The 22,258-nt window shown below is 41.5% G+C and overlaps 2 protein-coding genes across 3 annotated transcripts in view; both read left to right on the forward strand.

The window, feature by feature from the left end:
* The window catches only part of fhod1 (formin homology 2 domain containing 1), a 70,458-nt gene extending 69,514 nt beyond the window's left edge, over nucleotides 1-944 (forward strand). For both annotated transcript variants that reach the window (XM_034679863.1, XM_034679864.1), the window contains one exon: nucleotides 126-944. In XM_034679863.1, coding sequence (XP_034535754.1) covers nucleotides 126-205 — 80 coding nt within the window. In that variant the 3' untranslated portion in view covers nucleotides 206-944. The remainder of the gene's footprint in view (nucleotides 1-125) is intronic.
* A 3,664-nt stretch (nucleotides 945-4,608) lies between these two features.
* Nucleotides 4,609-22,258, forward strand: part of slc9a5 (solute carrier family 9 member A5) — a 30,458-nt gene continuing 12,808 nt past the window's right edge. Inside the window, exons 1-6 of the mRNA XM_034679894.1 lie at nucleotides 4,609-4,999; nucleotides 12,952-13,254; nucleotides 13,853-14,016; nucleotides 19,196-19,274; nucleotides 19,356-19,533; nucleotides 21,400-21,620. Coding sequence (XP_034535785.1) covers nucleotides 4,630-4,999; nucleotides 12,952-13,254; nucleotides 13,853-14,016; nucleotides 19,196-19,274; nucleotides 19,356-19,533; nucleotides 21,400-21,620 — 1,315 coding nt within the window. The 5' untranslated portion in view covers nucleotides 4,609-4,629. The remainder of the gene's footprint in view (nucleotides 5,000-12,951; nucleotides 13,255-13,852; nucleotides 14,017-19,195; nucleotides 19,275-19,355; nucleotides 19,534-21,399; nucleotides 21,621-22,258) is intronic.

The raw sequence follows: 22,258 nt of genomic DNA on the forward strand, positions 1-22,258 counted from the left end.
CATCTCTGTCTTTATTATTGTCTGATTTCTGTGTTATAAAAACAGTCTCAGGTGTAAATTATCAAACACGTGAGAGGAACAGAGGAGAGAAAATAAATGCATAAATATGTGTGCGTGTGTTTCAGTGAGGAGGACTCTGAAGAGCGGCCTCAGCCTGGATGTGGTTCAGGCTCTGGGACTCAACAAGACAGCAGACAAGGTCTGATCGATCAACCAGTGAACATTATTGATTGGACAGACTGAACCCAGACCAGCAGAGTGACGACACGGAACGAAAGTAGAGACAGAACGTGTTCCTGAGTTTGTTTCCAGCAGGAGGAGAATCATCCCACGAACGTTTACTCTCCGGTTTTCAGAACAGGAATGTTTTTGAATCTTGACACCAAAGATCTGACTGCACAAACACAAACGTACCCACATCAGGGGCTTCACGATTAAATAAGCTCCTAAACAACAGTGTGATGGATCAAACAAACATTTAGGAGCACACGTCATTAGAGATGAATTTATTTTATCAGCTTTTAGAGTTTTTTCACTGTTTTCACTTCAATCTGTTTGGAAAGTCCTTGAAAAGTTTAGAAAAGTTGGTGAATATTTCCACAAAATGTTTAAAATGAAATCACTAGAGTCACTGAGGTGGTACAGAACTGTCCAACACATCACCTACCACTGCTTTCATGTGTGTGTGTGTCTGTGTGTGTGTTTATTCTACATTACCTGGATGTACAGTCATCAGATGTGAGCACGTGTCGTCTGTACAGTCGAGTTATTATTTTGCACTTTAGGTCAGTTTGTTTGACTCGCAGGTAAAATTCTTCTTCACTTGTTCTCAGACACAAACTGTGTAAAGGACTAAGACTGTTTTAACTTAAAGATTTTACAGGAAGAGTAATGTACGCTTGAATGTGTTCCTTATCAAATTAATAAAGGTTTTTAATAAAGAATGGTCGGGTTTGTTTATTTATGGACACTGGATTTAGTTTTTATCCATCACATACTTCATGACATAACGATGCAAAGATCCAAGACTGAAAAAGAAGAAGCAAAAGCTGAAGAGTAACTTGAACCAGAACCAAATTGCCAAATTTCCTATAGAACCTGAAGGTGTCTGTGGCACCATGCTTTGTATAACCTTTGCTGCAGTATTAAAAAGAATGACAAATATATAAAATATATTAAATTTAAAACTGTCAGTAAAGCTCAATTGGTAAAAATACAATGATTACATAACCAGCTAGTTGGAAACAGTACAATAAATGGGATAAGAAGATGTTGCAGCAACTGTCTGAGTTGTTTTCTTCTCAGTTGTTAATTAATATCTGGGTTTTTTTGTGATGACATTTAAAAATGTTGAGTCTTTTATTTTGAAAATCTCTGTTTAATTTGAACAATATCCTTAAAATAAACTTCAGGTTCAACTTTAATCGAAAAGTTAATGTGTGCATCTATAAAAGACCATAATTCTGTAAATTTTGAATTTCCTAAAACACCAAAGAAGGAAGAAATAAAATCTGACATCAGACTCCTGTTCAGGTAAGTACACCTGCATTGTTCCTAAAGAATTACTGCAGTATTAGTGATGTTTTACTGTTTTATTATTGTGGTAATACAGCTTATTCCCACGGGAGCACTGCATTGAATGAATGTAATGTCTATATAATGAATTACTGGAGTATTATTGTAATTATCTTCAAGTGCAGTACATTTATAGTACAACTAACCTACTGTATTAATGACCATCAGTTAAAAAACAGCTTGGGTCATTCATGTTTATTTTAATTTATTACTTATTATTACGCTTGAATGTGTTCCTTATCAAATTAATAAAGGTTTTTAAGAAAGAATGGTCGGGTTTGTTTATTTATGGACACTGGATTTAGTTTTTATTCATCAGACACTTCATGACATAACGATGCAAAGATCCAAGACTGAAAAAGAAGAAGCAAAAACTGAAGAGTAACTTGAACCACAACCAAATTGCCAAATTTCCTATAGAACCTGAAGGTGTCATGATATCCTTAGACTGTATATGGCACAAAAAGTGAAAACACACTGTATGTTGTTTTATTTGAGGTGGTTGTATGCTTTGTATAAACTTTGCTGCAGTTTTTCAAAGAATGACAAATATATAAAATGTGTTAAATATAAAACTCTATCAGTAAAGCTCAATCAATAATCCAAGCTAGTTGAAAAATGTACAATAAATGGGAAAGTAAATCTCTGTTTAATTTGAACAATATCCTTAAAATAAACTTCAGGTTCAACTTTAATCGAAAAGTTAATGTGTGCATCTATAAAAGACCATAATTCTGTAAATTTTGAATTTCCTAAAACACCAAAGAAGGAAGAAATAAAATCTGACATCAGACTCCTGTTCAGGTAAGTACACCTGCATTGTTCCTGAAGAATAAGTGCAGTATTAGTGATGTTTTACTGTAGATTTACAGCATCTTCACTGTTTTATTATTGTGGTAATACAGCTTATTCCCATGGGAGCACTGCATTGAATGAATGTAATGTCCATATAATGAAGTACTGGAGTATTATTGTAATTATCAAGTGCAGTACATTTATAGTACAACTAACCTACTGTAGTAATGACCATCAGTTACAAAACAGCTTGAGTCATTCATGTTTATTTTAATTTATTACTTTATTACCACTGTTGTGTTCATGTGTCTCACTGTAATGAAGTTTTACTGCAGTTTAAGTGTGGTGATTTTTAGTATTGTCATCTTCAAAATGAGATGAGGCTCATTTTGAAGAATTATAATAACAATAATAATTATAATATTATAATAATCTCTATTGATATGGCACGTTTCTAAACACATTTAAAATTACACACAGATGTAGCACGCTGGATTATGGTGGTAAAACTAGTATTACCATTTTAATAGTCTACAGTAATTTAAAGTGTGATATTAAGCCTCCTGCTGTGTAGTTTTTATTGTCAGTATTAAATCAGCTGGGGTTGTTTTAAAGTTCTCCTGTGGTACTCCTCTTTAAACAGAACACTGTTGTGTGACTGTTTTATTATTGTTATACTGAATGCAGTGTGAGTCAGTCTGAGGTACCTCTCCCTCTCTCTGTGTACCTGCAGTGTTTCTCTGTGTTATTATTATTATTATTATTATTATTATTATTATTATTATTATTATTATTATTATAGTTATTATTATAGTGTCTCAGTGTTATACTGAAAGTGTGAGTCAGTCTCAGGTCCATCTCCCTCTCCCTCCCTCTCTGTACCTGCAGTGTATCTCTATGTTATACTTATCATTATTATTTGTATTATTATTTTGATGATGATTATTATTATTATTATTATTATCATTATGATGATGATAGTTATGGTTATAGTTATAGTTATAGTTATAGTGTCTCAGTGTTATACTGAAAGTGTGAGTCAGTCTCAGGTCCCTCTCCCTCCCTGTCTCTGTACCTGCAGTGTATCTCTGTTATTATTATTATTATTATTATTATTATTATTATTATATTTATAGTTATAGTGTCTCATTGTTATACTGAAAGCAGTGAGTCAGTCTCAGGTCCCTCTCCCTGTGTCTGTACCTCTATGGTCTGTACCTGCAGTGTCTCTCGTGTTGTTGTTATTATTATTATTATTATTATAAATAATATTATTATTATTATAGTTAAAGTGTCTCAGTGTTATACAGAAAGCAGTGAGTCAGTCTCAGATCCCTCTCCTCCCTCTCTGTACCTGCAGTGTATCTCTGTTATTATTATTAATATTATTATTATTATAAATAATATTAATATTATAGTTATAGTGTCTCAGTGTTGTACCTCTCTGTGTCTGTACCTCTATGGTCTGTACCTGCAGTGTCTCTCGTGTTGTTGTTATTATTATTATTATTATTATAAATAATATTATTATTATTATAGTTAAAGTGTCTCAGTGTTATACAGAAAGCAGTGAGTCAGTCTCAGATCCCTCTCCTCCCTCTCTGTACCTGCAGTGTATCTCTGTTATTATTATTAATATTATTATTATTATAAATAATATTAATATTATAGTTATAGTGTCTCAGTGTTGTACCTCTCTGTGTCTGTACCTCTATGGTCTGTACCTGCAGTGTCTCTCGTGTTGTTGTTATTATTATTATTATTATTATAAATAATATTATTATTATTATAGTTAAAGTGTCTCAGTGTTATACAGAAAGCAGTGAGTCAGTCTCAGATCCCTCTCCTCCCTCTCTGTACCTGCAGTGTATCTCTGTGTTATTATTATTAATATTATTATTATTATAAATAATATTAATATTATAGTTATAGTGTCTCAGTGTTGTACCTCATTGTTGTACCTCTGTGGTCTGTACCTGCAGTGTCTCCGTCTCTTTAAAGCTCCTGGTCTCCGGGTCACATGTCCAGCTCCGGTGTCCCCTCCTCCTCTTGGTACCGGAGCCTGCGTGTGTTTGAGAGTGTGTGTGTGTTAGTGTGTGAGAGTGTGTGTTAGTGGGTGTGTGTGAGAGAGTGTTGATATAGTAAACCTTGCTGCCGGCCCTCCTCCGTGGCTCCTGTCCTCTCCGTGTCTCGGTATAAAAGGACCAGGAGGAGGACCAGGAGGGGGGGCATGTCAGCCCTCTGAGGTCCGGGGGGAAGATGCTGCTGCTCGGTGTGATGCTGCTGCTGCTGACGGCCGCTGCTGCCGACTTGACCGGGACCGTGACCGGCTCTCCGCAGCTCCAGGGTCCGGGTCTAGGCTTCTCCTCGCCGGTCCCCGCCTCTCCCTCCGCCCCGCCGCTGCTCCTCCTCTTACCGGGACCACAGGCGGACTACGGGGCACCCGGTGCAGCCTTGGCCCGGTCCGCGGCGGAGGAGCCGGCCGGCCCCGGAGAGGAGGTAGAGGAGGGGGATCAGCATCATCATCATCACGGCGGAGGGTACAAGATCGTCCAGTGGGAGTGGAGCTACGTCCAGACCCCGTACATCATCGCCATCTGGTTACTGCTGGCCAGTGTGGCCAAGATCTGTGAGTCGTGCTTCTCAGTCTGGGTCCTCCTGAGACCTGATCCCTCATCGGGCTCCTCTGCTAAGTCTTAAAACTGACTGTTCAGCTGGGTGTACTGGTTTTTGATACTGGTGTGGTTCTACTAACTTTAACTTTTAACAAGCATATAGTTGAAGTGTGACTTTTACAGTCTTAAAACTAAAGGTCACTTGAAGTTCACAGAGTCTAACATGCAACAGATTCATCCACTGACTCTCTGTGTGATCAATAAAACTAAAATGACTCTTGTCCTTAAGATAACACTTTAATAATCCATCAATTAGTGTTTTAATGTCTAATATGGTGTCACATTAACACATTTATTCTTCTGTATAGAGACTGAATTGTTTGAATCAAGCAACTTCCCATTCTTCCTCATCAAATAGTCACATGAAAGTGAACACAGGGACACAGACAGTGTCCCAGCGGTTCATTAACACTCAGACTTTAATCAGGTTTTCACTGCATGCAGCTGTAATAACAAAAATAAACTAGAAATTTAATAATTAACTTTTTTTACCTTATCTCAAAATAATATTTCAACCCCTGTTTTTAAAAGTTGGACTTCAGTCTCTCTTCCTCCTCTGCTTCAGTTTGAGCTCCAAAGACTGAAAGTGTCACATTTTTCTTTGCATGTCAACTTTAATTCACAAAATAGAAAACCATCCAGTGTGAGTTTTTACTTGTTCAGCTGCCAAGTGTCATGGAAGCATTTCAAGTCATGTTTTTTTTGCATGACTTCTTTGTCATCTCTAGATTCTGTGTTTTAAATAAGCAATGAAAGTTGATGTATGTAGTTTCTATAGTCGTCCCTCCTCTTGAGATGTCACTGGAGCATGCTTGATAAACATTTTCTTCCACGTTTGATTGGAAATCAGATCAGAGTTTGATCAACAGGTGACTCCTTCTGCCCTAAAATACCCCCTCTCCTCTCCTCTGAGTGGACACTCAGGGTTAAAGTATCAGAGTAAATTGATGAAGCAGCAAATGAACGTCAGCTCCTGACTGCGTGTCTGTCAACAGGGTGAAACTGGCAGGTACATCGGTGCATCCCTCGTAAGAACGGATAGAATGGTAATGTAGTGGATCAAGACATGTAAAGAAAACAGCAGCAGTGTGTGTGTGCATATGCATAATGTGTGCATGTGCCAATGTGTGTGTGTGTGATTGAAGATTTGTTAGAGCAGAAACAGACCAGCAGGACTCAGACTCTGTGTCTCTCTGTGTCTCTCTTCCTCACTCTCTCCCTTGTTTAAACATTTTGTACCTCCGTCATCACGCACGCACGCACGCACGCACGCACGCACGCACGCACGCACGCACGCACGCACACACGCACACACGCAGACACACACATACGCACACACTGTGACAGACTGTCATGTTTCCTGAGCTGCTGGTGACTCACTGTGCTGCAGAACAATACCATGCTATACATGCTGCTAATTGAGGTGGTCATGGCACCCAGACACACACACACACACACACACACACACACACACACACACACACACACACACACACATACACGTGCACACACGCACACACACACACACTGAGGCTCTGTCCATTCATCTGTATCTGAGTCCCTTCTCTTGTCATGTGAGGATCAAACCAACAGACACAACTGAGGTTCCTCACAAAATATGGAATATTTTTTTAAGAGTCTGCAAAAATGTAATCCTGAGTTCTGGGTCAAAACACAGGATTGAATGTCATTGAATGACTCTGAACTTGTTGAGTACAAGTCTGAATTGTTTCTCATTACAATTCCTGCAGAGGGGATCCCGTGTAGTTGTTGATATTACAGAGCTTTTAAAGGATCAATACTCCTTTGCATGCTTTTAGAAATCAGTGCATGAAATGAAGAAGTGTTGAGTTAATATAAGAAGGAGTGATGCAAATGACTAAGAAGGAGCACCAATTGAGGTGCAGGTAAATGTTTTCTGTATAAAAATCAACAAACTTCACTTTGACAACATCACCGTGAAGTTTCACAGCATGAGAACACTCAGGGACGACTTCACACGGGTCTGTGACCACATCGCTTTGCACTTTGAATGCATCGCACTGCGGCGTACAGAAGACTGAAGGGACGCTGCATCAGACTGCACTTAACAAACACTGAACACATCACACGGCTGTGAATACTCCACTTTGTGTTGCACATATCTCATTGTTACTACGTCCTGTTGCGATGCTGCTTCATCACGCTGCACAGTAACCACACACCTGAACTCTAACTGCATCAAACTGCACCGTGACGTCATCACTCTGCTCTGTAGTGACGTCATTTTGCACTCAGTACTTAGTAAATAATGCACATACAGAAAACCTGCAGACTGACTTTGTTTTCTGAACACTTGGAGTCTGTCTGCTGTAAATGTTCACGCCGGAGCTTCATGTCGAGCAGCTGAATGTTCTCAGTGTTTCTGTCGTGTCCTTCTGGTGTGTGGGAGGCTCAGCTGTGTGGGGGTGTGTGTGTTCATGCTCTCTCAAACCTGTGTGTGTGTGTGTGTTCAGTGTTCTGAAAGTTTGGCAAAGTTTTTCCACCAGACTTCAGGATTGTTCAATCCAATTGTTAAAATAGTTTTCAGGTAGAGTCATGGTGTTCACACAGATTGTCATCACTTGGCTCATGCTGGTGTTAGACGAGCGTTTTCATGCTGTGTTCAAGTCTGAGTCAGAAAGCAGGAATTCTAAGCTTGCGGGGAGGCAATGAAAGAAGTTAGACACAGTCACGTTTCAGTCGAGCTGCTGGGTGGCTCAGTGTGTAAGAGGGGAGCGTCACATTTCATATCCAGAGGAGTCTGCAGTAAAGGAGAGGAGGCTATAGGGAAGGACATAAGGGTGGTGGTGAGGAGGTAGTGAAGGATAAAAGGATGTAGTGGATGCACAGGAGCAGAGAAACCTCTCACATGCACTGCAGGCCTGAAAGCCTCCCAACCATGTCAGCATTGGTTGCATGTGTGAACGCAAAGAGACGATTTATTTCACACAGACTTTTTCCTGCCAGGCTTTGTGTAAACGCCCTCGAGGAGTCAGGGAGAGTCGGTGCGTGAAGGCTGCAGGTTATGATCTGGTACATTCATGTGGAGCGAGTGCACAGAGTGAGGACATTGTTCATGTTGAGTGGAGTTTCTATCCTTCATACTCTTTACTGCTCGCCTCAAATGTCTTTATTGTGTTTTTTAACCTTTGTGTTTGTACTGAGAAAACTTCCTTATAAAAGTTTTTGTGATATTAACAAAGAGGCCATAAGACTTCTCCTCTTTTTGCACATTCTACCCCCGCACTTACCTGAACAGAATGGAGTATATCAAGATATGAGAGCTCGTCCAACAGAGATGATCTCTCACTGTGAGGTGAACGTGTGAAGTACAAGTTACTGAAAATATCCTGGCGTGAATGTTCTGAAATGTTCTCCACAATGTGCATGTGTGAAAGTTAAAGAAAGGAGGAGAGAGTGAAGTAGGTTGGAGGTTGTAGTGAGAGACAAGGGGATTAGAGAAGGAAGAGAGGCAGTTGTAAAAAAAAGATGGGGATGGAGATAAGAACAGAAGGACAAGGGGATGTGGTGAAGGAGAGGAGAAAGCTGTAGCAGAGGAAACGGACAAGGTGAAAGACAAGAGGAGAGGAGAACAGAGATATCTAGTTCCAGTTGTTGTGTTCTTCATCTCGTACAGCACCAGGTGCCATTTTTAAGATACAAAGGTCAACAGGGGTTCAAAATGAAGCTTTCAAACTCAGGTAGCTTCATAGATATAAATGAAGCAGTGAAATCGACCACAAACTTTTGCAAACTTTGTGGAAGAAACTTAAAAATTAGAAGCAGTGAGCTCCAGAACCAGTTTGCCCCCATGTGTCAGGATCCTAATTGCAACAGTTACAGCTACATTTCTGGTTTTACGTTATCCTGCTAGAGGTATTTTTTGAAATCTAAGGTTTGTGGACCTCTGAGAACAAACAGCCTGAGTTAGAAGTTGTTGTTATCATCTTGTGATGGCTCAAGTTTGGACTTAGGAGTGAAATAAGGCAGCATGAAGCATCCTGAGGGCAGGTCCTGGCTCTCAGCCCATCGAGGACATAAGGAGGTAAATAAAGAGGGGGAACCAGATGACAGGAGGATAAGTGAGAGAAAAAGAGGAGGTAGTGAAGGAAGGCAAGCTGTTGTAAAGGACAGGAGGGCAAAATGAAAGACAGGAGGAGATAGTGAAGGAAAGGAGGAGGTAAAGAAGGAGAGAGGGCTGTAGTAAGAAACTGAGGAACCATGAAGGAGAGAGGAGGATTTAGACAGGAGGATGCAACGAAGGACAGAAGTAGCAACTGAATGATGAGAGGAAACGATGAAGTATGGGAGGTTATAATCAAGGACATGAGGCGATAGTTAAGGATAAGAAAGGCAGGACTATGGAGTGAAGGAAATGAGGATGCAGTGAAGGACCTGAGGAATCATGGTTAGTAAAAGGTTGAATCCTGACCTCTGACTTTGAATATTTGTAACCGTGTTTCTTGATGTAGATGAAGTTCAGCTCCCATGAGAGCAAACAGATGATCCTTTAAATGCAGGAAACAGAGACCGGTCTCTGTGAGGTTCAGAGGGTCTGCTGTAAACCCAGTCTTTGATGATTTCGTGTCCTTGTGATGATTTATGAGGGGTGTCACTCTCGTCTGTCCTTTGCGTGTATCTGTCACGACTCACAGCCGACCTTAAACGATGGATCTCTAACTACATGTCCAAGGCCATGTTTTGTCCTAATTGAGACAAGTGCCGACCAATCAGAGGAGAGACATTATGACTCATCACACTCTTCAACTCAGGTATCCCAGATGCAAAATTGAATCATGACTCAGCAGCTGCAGCTCTGTAGCTCTCCTCTCTGCCTGCAGCAGCAGCTGAGTTCAGGAGGAGTCATAAAAGTGATGAGAGCTCTGTGTCTGTTTTATTGAGGGCGATAATTTGGCTCAGCGATAAGAGGCGTCTCTCTCTCGGCTCCAAAACATCTCATTAAGTTGTACTTCTTGATTTACACTGCAGTCAACCCAATGTTTCCCCCGTGACCGCTATGTAAAAACGCTAAATGGACTGCACTAATTATATTGCTTTTCAAGTCATTCACTCTTTTTTCCAAAAGCACTTTCAGACTCTGATGCATAATTATGATTATCTAATATGATGATGATACCAAATGTTGCGACTCCCACCTGAGCTCAGAGTACAGTGTTATTCTCTTGCATCTAAAGGAGCCTGTTGATGATGGATAGTGGACCCGGGTAGATCCAGAGGTCACTGCAGGGATTATAATCCCATCTGGCTTGGAAACATCTTGGAACAAACGCCCAGGATGAACTTGAAAACGTTGAAATTGTCGACTTGCTCAGCCTGCTACTAACCGATCTGACCACAGATAAATTGTAAAAATGATCCGATTGATGGTTAATAAGCCTTCCATTAGAACCTAATGTGTCACCATGCTTCACTCTGAATATTATAACCAGAGTAAGACACTTGAGGGTAATATTTAAAGTTTTGGTCGATGTGATTGCTCACTTTGTGTTCACTTTAATGACACATGAAGTTGTTTTTCTCTTCAGGGGTGAACACAACAGTTAGAAAGAGGGTGGATGGTTTTGTTCCTCCATGAGCCGCCTCCTATCTCATCAGCTTTTGCATGATGATGATAAAGCCTCTCTGAGTCATGAGCAACTTTTTAGGGCTTGAAGTTAATGGTTAACTGTAAAGAACTTATAGACGAGACTTCCACTCAGCCAAAAAGCCAACAGAAGCAAGAGAATAAATGTCCTTTAACAGGCAGAAACCTCGAGCAGAACCAGACTCATGGTGAGCGGTAATCTGCCGACACTGTATTTGGCTTAGAGGGTGGAATAGAAGGAAATGCATGAAAGAGAGATGGCTGTAGGGTCACTAATAATAGTTAAACATGTGTAATATTACCAACAACAAGTGTAGTTATGATAATAAACAGCATGATTACTTATAGTTGTGAAAGTTGGAGTCGACACATCTGTTATTAGCAAGTATTTACAGCTAGGACTGATGATAATAACTGTAGCATTTATAGCAACAACATTAGTCCACAGGTAAGTAACATTTATTAAAATTTGCACTAGAATACACTCAATTTGAGCTGTACTTCTGCCCTTATTTGGCCTTGAAGAGGTGGTGTTATACAGGGAAATGGTAATATTATGCTAAAATGTTGGGTGTCAATACTAAAAATTGTTGCTCTGGATTTTTTTTTGTCCCTTTCCAAACTTTGCTGGTCAGATATGGTGTAGAAAACTTATGAATTTGTCATTTTAAAGAGAGAAACACGACTTTAAAGCAAGGCAACAGTGGAGGAGGCTTCAAGAGTCCTGGGTTCCAGAGTGCTGGGGGGCGCCTTAAAGAGACAGTAGCTTAAATGTCTCTTCCAGCTACTTAAACATGACATTGTAGCATGGCAACAGTGGAGGAGGCTTCTAGAGCCCTTGTTTCTGAAGTGCTGGGAAACCCTTAAAGAGACAGTAGCTTAAATGTCAGGCAGTCTCCTCCCAGCCTTTGTCTGAAACTGAGTCCTGTGTTCCGGAATGCTGGTGGGTGCCTTAAAGAGACAGTAGCTCAAATGTCTCTGTCAGACAGAGGCTGGAATGAGACTTTTGGGGTCCTTGGTTCCAGAATGCAGGGGGCAGACCTTAAAGAGACAGTAGCTCAAATGTCTGTTCCAGCTACTTAAACATGACATTGTAGCATGGCAACAGTGGAGGAGGCCTCTAGAGCCATTGTTTCTAAAGTGCTTGGGATGCCTTAAAGAGACAGTAGCTCAAATGTCTCTTTCAGCCACTGAATATGACTTTGTAGCATTCCAACAGTGGAGGAGGCTTCTAGAGCCCTTGTTTCTGAAGTGCTAGGAAACCCTTAAAGAGACAGTAGCTTAAATGTCAGGCAGTCTCCTCCCAGCCTTTGTCTGAGTCCTGTGTTCCGGAATGCTGGTGGGTGCCTTAAAGAGACAGTAGCTCAAATGTCTCTGTCAGACAGAGGCTGGAATGAGACTTTTGGAGTCCTTGGTTCCAGAATGCAGGGGGCAGACCTTAAAGAGACAGTAGCTCAAATGTCTGTTCCAGCTACTTAAACATGACATTGTAGCATGGCAACAGTGGAGGAGGCTTCTAGAGCCCTTGTTTCTAAAGTGCTGGGAAACCCTTAAAGAGACAGTAGCTTAAATGTCAGGCAGCCTCCTCCCAGCCTTTGTCTGAGTCCTGTGTTCCGGAATGCTGGTGGGTGCCTTAAAGAGACAGTAGCTCAAATGTCTCTGTCAGACAGAGGCTGGAATGAGACTTTTGGAGTCCTTGGTTCCAGAATGCAGGGGGCAGACCTTAAAGAGACAGTAGCTCAAATGTCTGTTCCAGCTACTTAAACATGACATTGTAGCATGGCAACAGTGGAGGAGGCTTCTAGAGCCATTGTTTCTAAAGTGCATGGGATGCCTTAAAGAGACAGTAGCTCAAATGTCTCTTTCAGACAGAGGCTGGGAGGAGACTTTTGGAGTCCTTGGTTCCGGAATGCTGGGGGCAGACCTTAAAGAGACAGTACCTGAAACACATTTCAGCTACTGTCTCTTTAAGGTCTGCCCCCAGCAGAAAATTACTTTATAGCATGAAAACAGTGGAGGAGGCTTCTGGAGAAAGTAGCTTAAATGTCTGTTTCAGCTGAAATGAGTGTTTTCAAAGACATCAGGCTGAGTTAAGTTAATAAATGTTTAAGATCTAAATCATTTAAAGCTGCTACAAAGACTTCAGAGGGACGATATGAAGCCTGAAAATGATCATGACACCCTCTATAAAATCAATGAGCACATTTGAAAAGGACTAAAATAAGAGAGTTTTAAACATTTCATAAAACATAACTTTCTTGTTTGTTTCTCTTCCTCCAGTGTTCCACTTCTCTCAGCGGTTCACCACCGTGGTCCCAGAGAGCTGCATGCTGATCCTGCTGGGTCTTGCACTCGGCGGGGTCGTCCTCATCGCAAACAAGAAGCAGCTCTACCAGCTAGAACCCGCCCTCTTCTTCCTCTTCCTGCTGCCAACCATCGTAGGCGATGCCGGGTACTTCATGCCGGCACGTCTCTTCTTTGACAACCTGGGAGCGATCCTGACGTACGCCGTGGTGGGAACGCTGTGGAACGCCTTCTGCACCGGTTTCTGCCTGTACGCCGCCAAACTGGTGGGGGTCATAGGTCAGTTAAGCTCAACCTGAACTGTCTTTTTTTTAGAGCCCTGCTGGTAAAGTTTGACAGTGAGAGTGCTTCACTGCTCTTTGAGGACTAAGGAGTTAAACCGTGTTCATATTTACGGTATTGAGACATTTATTGGGATGGAGCTCACATCATGACACCGGGGCTGTGACGGGTAACACTAATCCGGTACGTCTGCTCACTTTTGTAAGCTAGCTAACGGTAATAAATCGGAGGTTACAAAGTTAAGTCACGTTACAGTTAGTTATTTGACGTAGCTACAAACACGACCTCATCGCTCTGCATCCTGATAAAAGAAAATCTGTGTTCATTCATTTGCTTTCCCAACAAATGAGACACATCTTTATCACAGCGGGTGAAGGTGCTCATGGGAAATGTAGTCTTCCTCCTGGAAAAACACTACCGGCTACATCCAGAGGGGTCACCAGAATCAACACAACATGAAAACTCCTTACTGTGCCTTTAAGTCATTGAATGTAAAAACATACCTGCTGATCTCACCTCTTTTAAACACGGGACTAAGTTTGGTCACAGGTGTTCACATCTTCTCCGACTAAACCTGAACGTGTGTGTGTTTCAGACGAGCGTGTGCAGGCGGATCTGATGGACTTCCTGTTGTTTGGAGCGTTGATCTCTGCTGTGGACCCCGTGGCGGTGCTGGCTGTGTTCGAGGAGGTCCACGTCAACGACACGCTCTTCATCATCGTGTTTGGAGAATCTTTAGTGAATGACGCCGTCACTGTGGTGAGACACACACACACACATACACACACAGCCCTTACACACACTCCCGTAAACACACACACACACACACTCACATCATGTGAGCTGAGTTTATGAGTCTCTATGGCAACAGAGAGGCTTACAAGGTCAAATGTGAGCACAACAAACTCTTGACTGTGTTTATGTTTCCTTGATTTTCCCCTCCGTCCTCCTCGGTGGTATTTACTCCACTCCCATGTGCACTGTGGTATTTGTAATAATACGTAACAGTTGGACTTGTTGGAGCAGGAATGAGAATCAGAATCAAGTTTCGTGCCAAGTAGGTTTTCTAATAGGAGGAATTTGCCTGTTTTAGTGCACAGAAAGAAGTAGAGCACGAAAAAAAGAGGCAGGGATTGACAGTTAGAACCCCGAGTCCAGGATATGATCATCTTTTGTAGTGTCGTCTTGAGAGGCGTTTAGTGGGGTGACGATATGCAACTGTCTCCTGTTGGCCTTAATTTCTAACACGTATGTATCAAATGATACACACGTCTTCTAGACAAACCATCTATTGTTCACTAGTGTTCATTAGGAATATGATGTGTGTGTATGTTGCTTCTCGGCTGATAACCACAAGTTTGTTCCTACAGTGCTCTCAGCTGACCTACTTACAGTACATCTTGAGGTGACATCATACCATGAGGCCTTTACTGGCCATAATATTTCTATAAAGTATTTAACTATTGTTATTAAGTCAAATTATCACAGTTTTTAAGTCTTATATGTCGAGGGGACGCCATCTTTTTTTTGTCAATAGGTTAAATATGTTAATGAAATATAACCTCTTCAGATCAAAATGCAATAAATACTAGCATGAGTTTGGTCCTGCTGGAGGTTTCTGCCTGCTACAACTACTATCTGTCTCCCCACTATCATCTCTCTCTCTCTTCATCTCCCTCTATCCCTCTCTCCAACTCGGTCTCAGCAGATGTGTGTCTAACATGAGTCTGGTCCTGCTGGAGGTTTCTGCCTGCTACAACTATCTGTCTCCCCACTATCATCCCTCTCTCTCTCTTCACCTCCCTCTATCCCTCTCTCCAACTCGGTCTCAGCAGATGTGTGTCTAACATGAGTCTGATTCTGCTGGAGGTTTCTGCCTGCTACAACTACTATCCATCTCCCCACTATCATCTCTCTCTCTCTCTTCCTCTCTCTCTATCCCTCTCTCCAACTCGGTCTCAGCAGATGTGTGTCTAACATGAGTCTGGTCCTGCTGGAGGTTTCTGCCTGCTACAGCTACTATCTGTCTCCCCACTATCATCTCTCTCTCTCTCTCTCTCTCTCTCTCTCTCTCTCTCTCTCTCTCTCTCTCTCTCTCTCTCTCTCTCTCTCTCTCTCTCTCTCTCTCTCTCCTCTCTCTCTCTCTCTCTCTCTCTCTCTCTCTCTCTCTCTTCATCTCCCTCTATCCCTCTCTCCAACACGGTCTCAGCAGATGTGTGTCTAACATGAGTCTGGTCCTGCTGGAGGTTTCTGCCTGTTAAAGGAAGTTTGTCCTTGCCACTGTAACATGGTGGATTAAGATTTTTAAGTGTTAGAAATCTGTCAGTTTATATTTACCAATTTGACACTTCCACATACGTACATCAGGAAATAAAAGAGGAGAAGAGACAGATGCTGAATCAACACATTTTATAAGCCAAAAAGTTACAATTTGTTGATGAAATATTACCTATTTAGGTTAAAATGCAATAAATACACTCCTTACTTTAAACAAAACACTGCATATTGTAAATTTGTATTTTATCTTTATTTACCTATTTTATTTGTTCTTATTTTACTTTCCTAATTAAAACTTATTCTTGATTGTACTTATGTCTGGGATGCTGCAACAACTGAATTTCCCCCCTGGGATTAATAAAGTAATATCTTATCTTAAACCTGTCCGTGTCTGATCAGTTTATCAGATGACGATAATTCAAGATTCAAGATTCAAGAAAGCTTTATTGACACGTGAGCTCGCACACACAAGGAATTTGACGTGGTGGTTGGAACACCCGTACTCAACAAGACAGACAGGGCCATAAATACAGAAACCTAAATCTAAAATTCTAAATATAAATCTGTACAAAGAAAAGTATAAAAGTACTTTTATTTACATAATTAAATAGTACCTTTTATACTTTTCTTTTTCCTTCGAGAAACATAAAGACAACCTGAGCACAACATTGGTCGCCTTATAAAACAGGGATGTGTATTTCAAGCATATATACTATTCAATATCCGATTATTCGAATAGTTCCCGCCTCTTGCAGACATTAAAAGAGAGAACCATTAAGTGTCTGCACAATTAATCTAGATATGTAAGTTAGACATGATTTAAATGCACGTGCTGCAGAAGTCTCTGCGTTTCTCTCCACTTCTGAATCTTACAGAGCTGAACATGTTTTACCTGTAACTGGCACTCATGCTCTCTCATGTTATCAGGAATGTTTTTGTGTTATTGTGGAAGTTTTTGTTTCTTAACAGTGAAAAGGAGACAGCTTTCAGACGCCATACAACCAGTGTCAGACAGCTGAAGTTAAAACATCAGAATAAACACATTTTAAGATGATATAAGAGACACATGAACTATTACAGTTTTTATTATTAAACCATTATTTAAATGCACGGTGGTGCAGTGGGTAGCGCTGTTGCCTCACAGCTAGAAGGTTCCTGGTTTGAATCCCCGGCTGGTGCCTTTCTGTGTGGAGTTTGCATGTTCTCTCTGTGCATGCGTGGGTTCTCTCCGGGTACTCCGGCTTCCTCCCACAGTCCAAAAACATGCTCAGGTTAATTGATCACTCTAAATTGCCCGTAGGTGTGAGTGTGTGTGAATGGTTGTCTGTCTCTCTGTGTTAGCCCTGTGATAGGTTGGCGACCTGTCCAGGGTGTACCCTGCCTTCCGTCCGTAGCCAGCTGGGATAGGCTCCAGCCCCCCGTGACCCCTAACGGGATAAGCGGTCAAGATAATGGATGGATGGCATTATTTAAATATTGGGATAAAACTGCAGCCCTTATTTTGAACCTCCATGAAGTCCAGCTTTTTTTAAAAACTTCACTCTATATTTGTCGTTGAGTGATCACTTGTGGATTTTGGGAAAGATATTTAATAAAAGTAAATATTTACTCTGCAGAGCCTACAGTAGATAAACAGGGTCAGTCACAGAGCTGCTGTCTCTTCCAGACGTGTCTCCCTCTACTCCTCTGTGCTGAAACTGAATCCAGAATCAACCTTCATACTACATATTAAAGAACTATGCTCTGTGTGTGATCGAGGCTGCTCTGTTTGGTCTATTTTACACAACTTCAATCAGCTCTTTCTCAACGTTTCAGTGACCTGTTCACTCAAACATGCTTATCAGCTGTTTCAATAAAGCTTTTGAGCTGCTGCGGTTGCAGAAGTGGAGGCTTTATACTATATTTAGGCTTTTAAACATGAGGTTTTTATTTCTGGCGTCCTGGTGCGAGCATGTGTAAACGGCACGAGAAGGAGACATGGTCGTAGTCGCAAAGAAGATTGGAACATTTCAGAGTCACGTGTTGTAAAAACAAGCAGACGGATGCTTTGTTGATTGTGATTAGAAGTGTGACTTCAGGTTGGACTTAGGGGGTTAGGAATGACTGTAAGAACCATAAGTGATGTAGACATGAAGCCATAATGTCGTTAATGACCTGTGAAAACTTTCATAAGTGTTCATTCTGACTGAAGGAAACAGAAAACAGCAGGAGTTTGCTTTAGGTCTCTGTTTTCGCCACACGAACAAAAGATGTTTAATAAAACCTCCAACAGCGGCGTGACGAGCAGAGAAACTTCACATTTACTCTGTAGCAGTTTGAGAAAGCTGAGATTAAACGGTTCTGAGCAGATTAACTCTGCACTTTTCTAATCCTCAGCAGCGCTCAGAATGTGAACAAATCCTACCAACAAATGGAAAATCCAAAGTGTGGGAAAACGGCAGCTCTGACCTGATATCCCAGAAAGAAAAACAGCGTGAGGAAAAGAGAGGGAGGGTCTGCTTAGTTATTGGTGCACACACTTGAGTTTCTCTGTTGTTTCATCATCCATGTTTTACGGTTAGTGACGTCACGGAGCCTCAGTGACATTTCTTTGAATCCACTTTCTAATGTCACTTAAAGACAGGCTCAAACGCCATCACATGGTCTCTAAGACTCCTGTTAGACACTCTGACAAAGTGAGTCACTTGATGTCTTTCATGTAAGAGCCAAAAACTGCACCTCATATGGGGATAGTGTGGAAGTGAGTTTATTATTAGTACCCTCAGGCATTAACAAAGTCCCAACATCAAGACCGGATCATATCCAGTCCCATCTTACAGACAGGACTCAGTCTGATCTCATCTTAATCCACCATGAGCAGAGCACTTTGCAGCATTTAGCAAGTTACAGTGGCAAGGACAAACTTCCTTTAACAGGCAGAAACCTCCAGCAGGACCAGACTCATGTTAGACACACATCTGCTGAGACCGTGTTGGAGAGAGGGATAGAGGGAGATGAAGAGAGAGAGAGATGATAGTGGAGAGACGGATAGTAGTAGTTGTAGCAGCTGGAGTCTGGCACGTCCACAGCAGCAGAGATCCAAAGGAACCTACGAGACAAGGGAGCTCAGGGACTCCAGAAAGGTCTATGGTTAGTAACTTTAATGGGACAGGAAGAGTTGAAGTAAGAGACAGGCAGAGAGAGGAGAGAGAGGGAAAGGAGAGATTTAACATCAGGAGTAAATCACTTTACAAAAGGAAACGTGTTGATTGATATTCTCTTCATTTTTCAAACTAAAAGTCAAACCAAGTCGACTGTGAAGAGAAACTACAGCTTATTTATTCATTCAAAGGAGAACCAGAGTCAGGTACAAACATCACTTCTTAAAAGAGACTCTGAGACTCATGAAACCCTTTTTTTAAAAGCTGAGTTTACAGGTTTTCTTCCGTCAAGGTTTTCCTTTATTACTGAAGTGTTTCAAAATAGAAGAGACACAGAATCAAAGAAAGAGGGAGGTGTGACGTCTGTTGTCATCTGTCGCCTGGAAACAGTGAAGATGTGATGCACTTAAATGTACAACCTCTGAAATATAATCTAAAGAGTGCATGAAGGTAAAGTGACCTGAATGAAACAGACCTTCACCTCTACGTGTCTCTAATCTAACGCTGTTCCTGTCTTTCAGGTTCTTTACAAAGTCTACATTTCCTTCGTGGAAGTTGGAGCAGAGAACGTTCAGACGGCGGATTACTTCAAAGGAGTCGGTGAGTCCATCAAATGAACTCAAAGATAATCAGACTCTTCATGTCACTCACCTCCTTCCTCCTCCTCCTCTTCCTCCGCAGCCTCCTTCCTCATCGTCAGCATCGGGGGCACCATGGTGGGTCTGGTTTTCGCCGTCATCCTCGGCTTCATCACCCGCTTCACCAAGAAGGTCCGGATCATCGAGCCGCTCTTCGTCTTCCTGCTGGTCTACCTGGCGTACCTGACCGCTGAGCTCTTCTCCTTGTCTGCCATTCTGTCGTGAGTCTCCACGATCAGTGCAAAACACAAAAAAAAAAACACAGCGTGACACGACGATGAGATCAGATGTATTTGATATGCAGGAAATGTGGAATGAGCTTCAGTTTCTGGAGCGCCCACCCTGCAAGAAAACAAACAGCTGAACAGAAAGGTCATATGCAGATGAGCTGTGAGGCTTAGCGCTGCATGCTAACATGTTGACCCTCTGTTGGGGGGAGGCGTGTGACATTTGCTGTGATAATTTGGTTTCCTCTGAGGGATGCTGCACTTTAAGAGAGATGAGCCACTTTTGAAGAGAAGCAAAATTAAAAATGTAAACAGGGAAGTATCAAAGAGTCTCAAGAGGAAGAGCTTAAAACAACACTGCCATGAAAAACAGGAAGCCAGAGAGCTTACATCTGCTTCATTGTCTATAGTCCAATTAACAACGTGAGGAGTGACCATGGTTTGTGTGTCAGGCTGCAAAGTAAAAACAGTCATTTCTTGATTCCTTACATCCCCCCATGTAGCCCCTGTTTATGTCTCTCTGGTAAGTCTCAGTTTCACTGTAAATACTCAGTCATACAGAGGCTTTATCCTGCTTACTTCAGCAGTATGGACCCAAAAAGGAAAACAGCTTTCTTACGATCAACCTGCAAATAAAGTGTTTTAAGTTTGCCTAAAAATAACATCATAATCATAGACTATATGAATAATGGACGTAGTATCCGTGGCGTCACCCATCTGTTTCTGAAGCGCTGTTTGGAGGCCAATCGTCGGCGGGAGCCATATTGGAAATGATGAACTCAATATAACTTCTGTCGAGCGATTGTGACATAAAGAGGCGGGCTTTAAGCCTCCTCACCAACAGCTACAGTCAATCAAGTCAGCTCTGCCTCTCATTGGACAGTCGCACAGTGTGTGCCGATCGAGAAATGAGCTATCCAGACTACACTTGTTTTTTGAACCAGGCTGTAAACATGTTTATTTCTGCTGTAAAGATCGGCTTTTTTGAATTGGTGTGTGTGTGGTTTCTGGTACTTCCGGAGCCAGACTCAAGCGGATCCTCGTTGAACTGCAGTTTTTAACACTTCTGCATTGGCCTCATATTTTTAGACCGGAGGTTGCCGTTTCATCTTAATGCAGATTTGTAAAAATTTAAGCTTTGTAAGGTCTGTCCTCAAAAAGAGAAGAAAACTACATTTAAATGTTTGAGGAGGGGAGCTCAGATCGATGATTTTAAGAAAGTCAGAAAATCTAAATGCTGATTGGCTTTTGCTGCTCAGAAATTTAACAGATATGTCACTCAGGTGTAAATGTTTGATCTAGAACAGATTGTTAGCTGCTCATTCATGTAGATATCTGCTCATAGAGAGAAATAAATCATCGTCAGATTACCGCTGATCAGAGTGGGTACCTGCTCTCATTAAGACAGATTTTTGGGAAACACCAAACCTTTTCTTGGACAGAAATTGTTCTGCAAACAGAAACCAGGAGACTTCCCATTGTGATGTAGAATCTTTTAATAGAGATTAGAGTAGGGACAAATGAAAATATTGAAAATCCTTGCTCTCTCTCTCTCTCTCTCTCTCTCTCTCTCTCTCTCTCTCTCTCTCTCTCTCTCTCTCTCTCTCTCTCTCTCGCTCTCTCTCAATTCAATTCAAATTTGCTTTATTGGCATGAACAACGAGATATTATTGCCAAAGCACATAAATTCATACAGTACATTATATATCTCTCTCTTTCTCTCTCTCTCTCTCTCTCTCTGTCTCTCTCTCTCTCTCTCTTCCTCTCTCTCTCTTTCTCTCTCTCCCTCTCTCTCTCTCTCTCTCTCTCTCTCTCTCTCTCTCTCCCTCTCTCTCTCCCTCTCTCTCTCTCTCTCCTCAGTATGACTTTCTGCGGTATCGGTGCCAATAAATACGTTGAAGCAAACATCTCCCAGAAGTCTCGGACGACGGTGAAGTACACAATGAAGACCCTCGCCAGCATTGCTGAGACCATCATCTTCATCTTCCTGGGGATCTCTGCGGTGGACAAGTCCAAGTGGGCCTGGGACACCGGCCTGGTGTCCTGCACGCTCGTCTTCATCTTCATCTTCAGAGCTATGGGTCAGTCACTGCCGCTGTCTCTGAGTTTCTTTGTTTGAGTGCCGACACAAGAAGGAGGTGAAATATTCATATGTAGAAAAAAATGAATGTTGAATATTCTGTAGAACTTCATTTAAAGACGCATTAGCACATTTCATCCGTAGTCCTCAGGCAGGTACTTATATAAAACATAAAACAACAAGATTTAAAATTACAGGATGTCACAAGACAGTTTACAGGACATTACACAAACTGACTTACAAACTAATTTTGCATACAAAATGTACACTTTTATGACATTGACATACACTTTTATGACATTGACATACACTTTTATGACATTAACATACACTTTTATGACATTGACATACACTTTTATGACATTGACATACACTTTTATGACATTAACATACACTTTTATGACATTAACATACACTTTTATGACATTTAAACATTAAAAACAACATTGTAATTTGTCACATTGATGAAAAGTGGAGTTTTTCAGCAGCTCTGGCCTTTTCAGTGTCAGCCTCAGTTTAAAAAAAGATCCTGTGATGCTGATCGCTGCTCTCCACCGTCCTGCTAAATATCACAATAATCCCAGACTCCCTCTTAACCTTTAAGCGCCTCCTCTCCTTTAACTCAAACTCTTTCTGACA

Source organism: Notolabrus celidotus, chromosome 3, assembly GCF_009762535.1.
Source record: "Notolabrus celidotus isolate fNotCel1 chromosome 3, fNotCel1.pri, whole genome shotgun sequence".
In the NCBI taxonomy this organism is placed as follows: domain Eukaryota; kingdom Metazoa; phylum Chordata; class Actinopteri; order Labriformes; family Labridae; genus Notolabrus; species Notolabrus celidotus.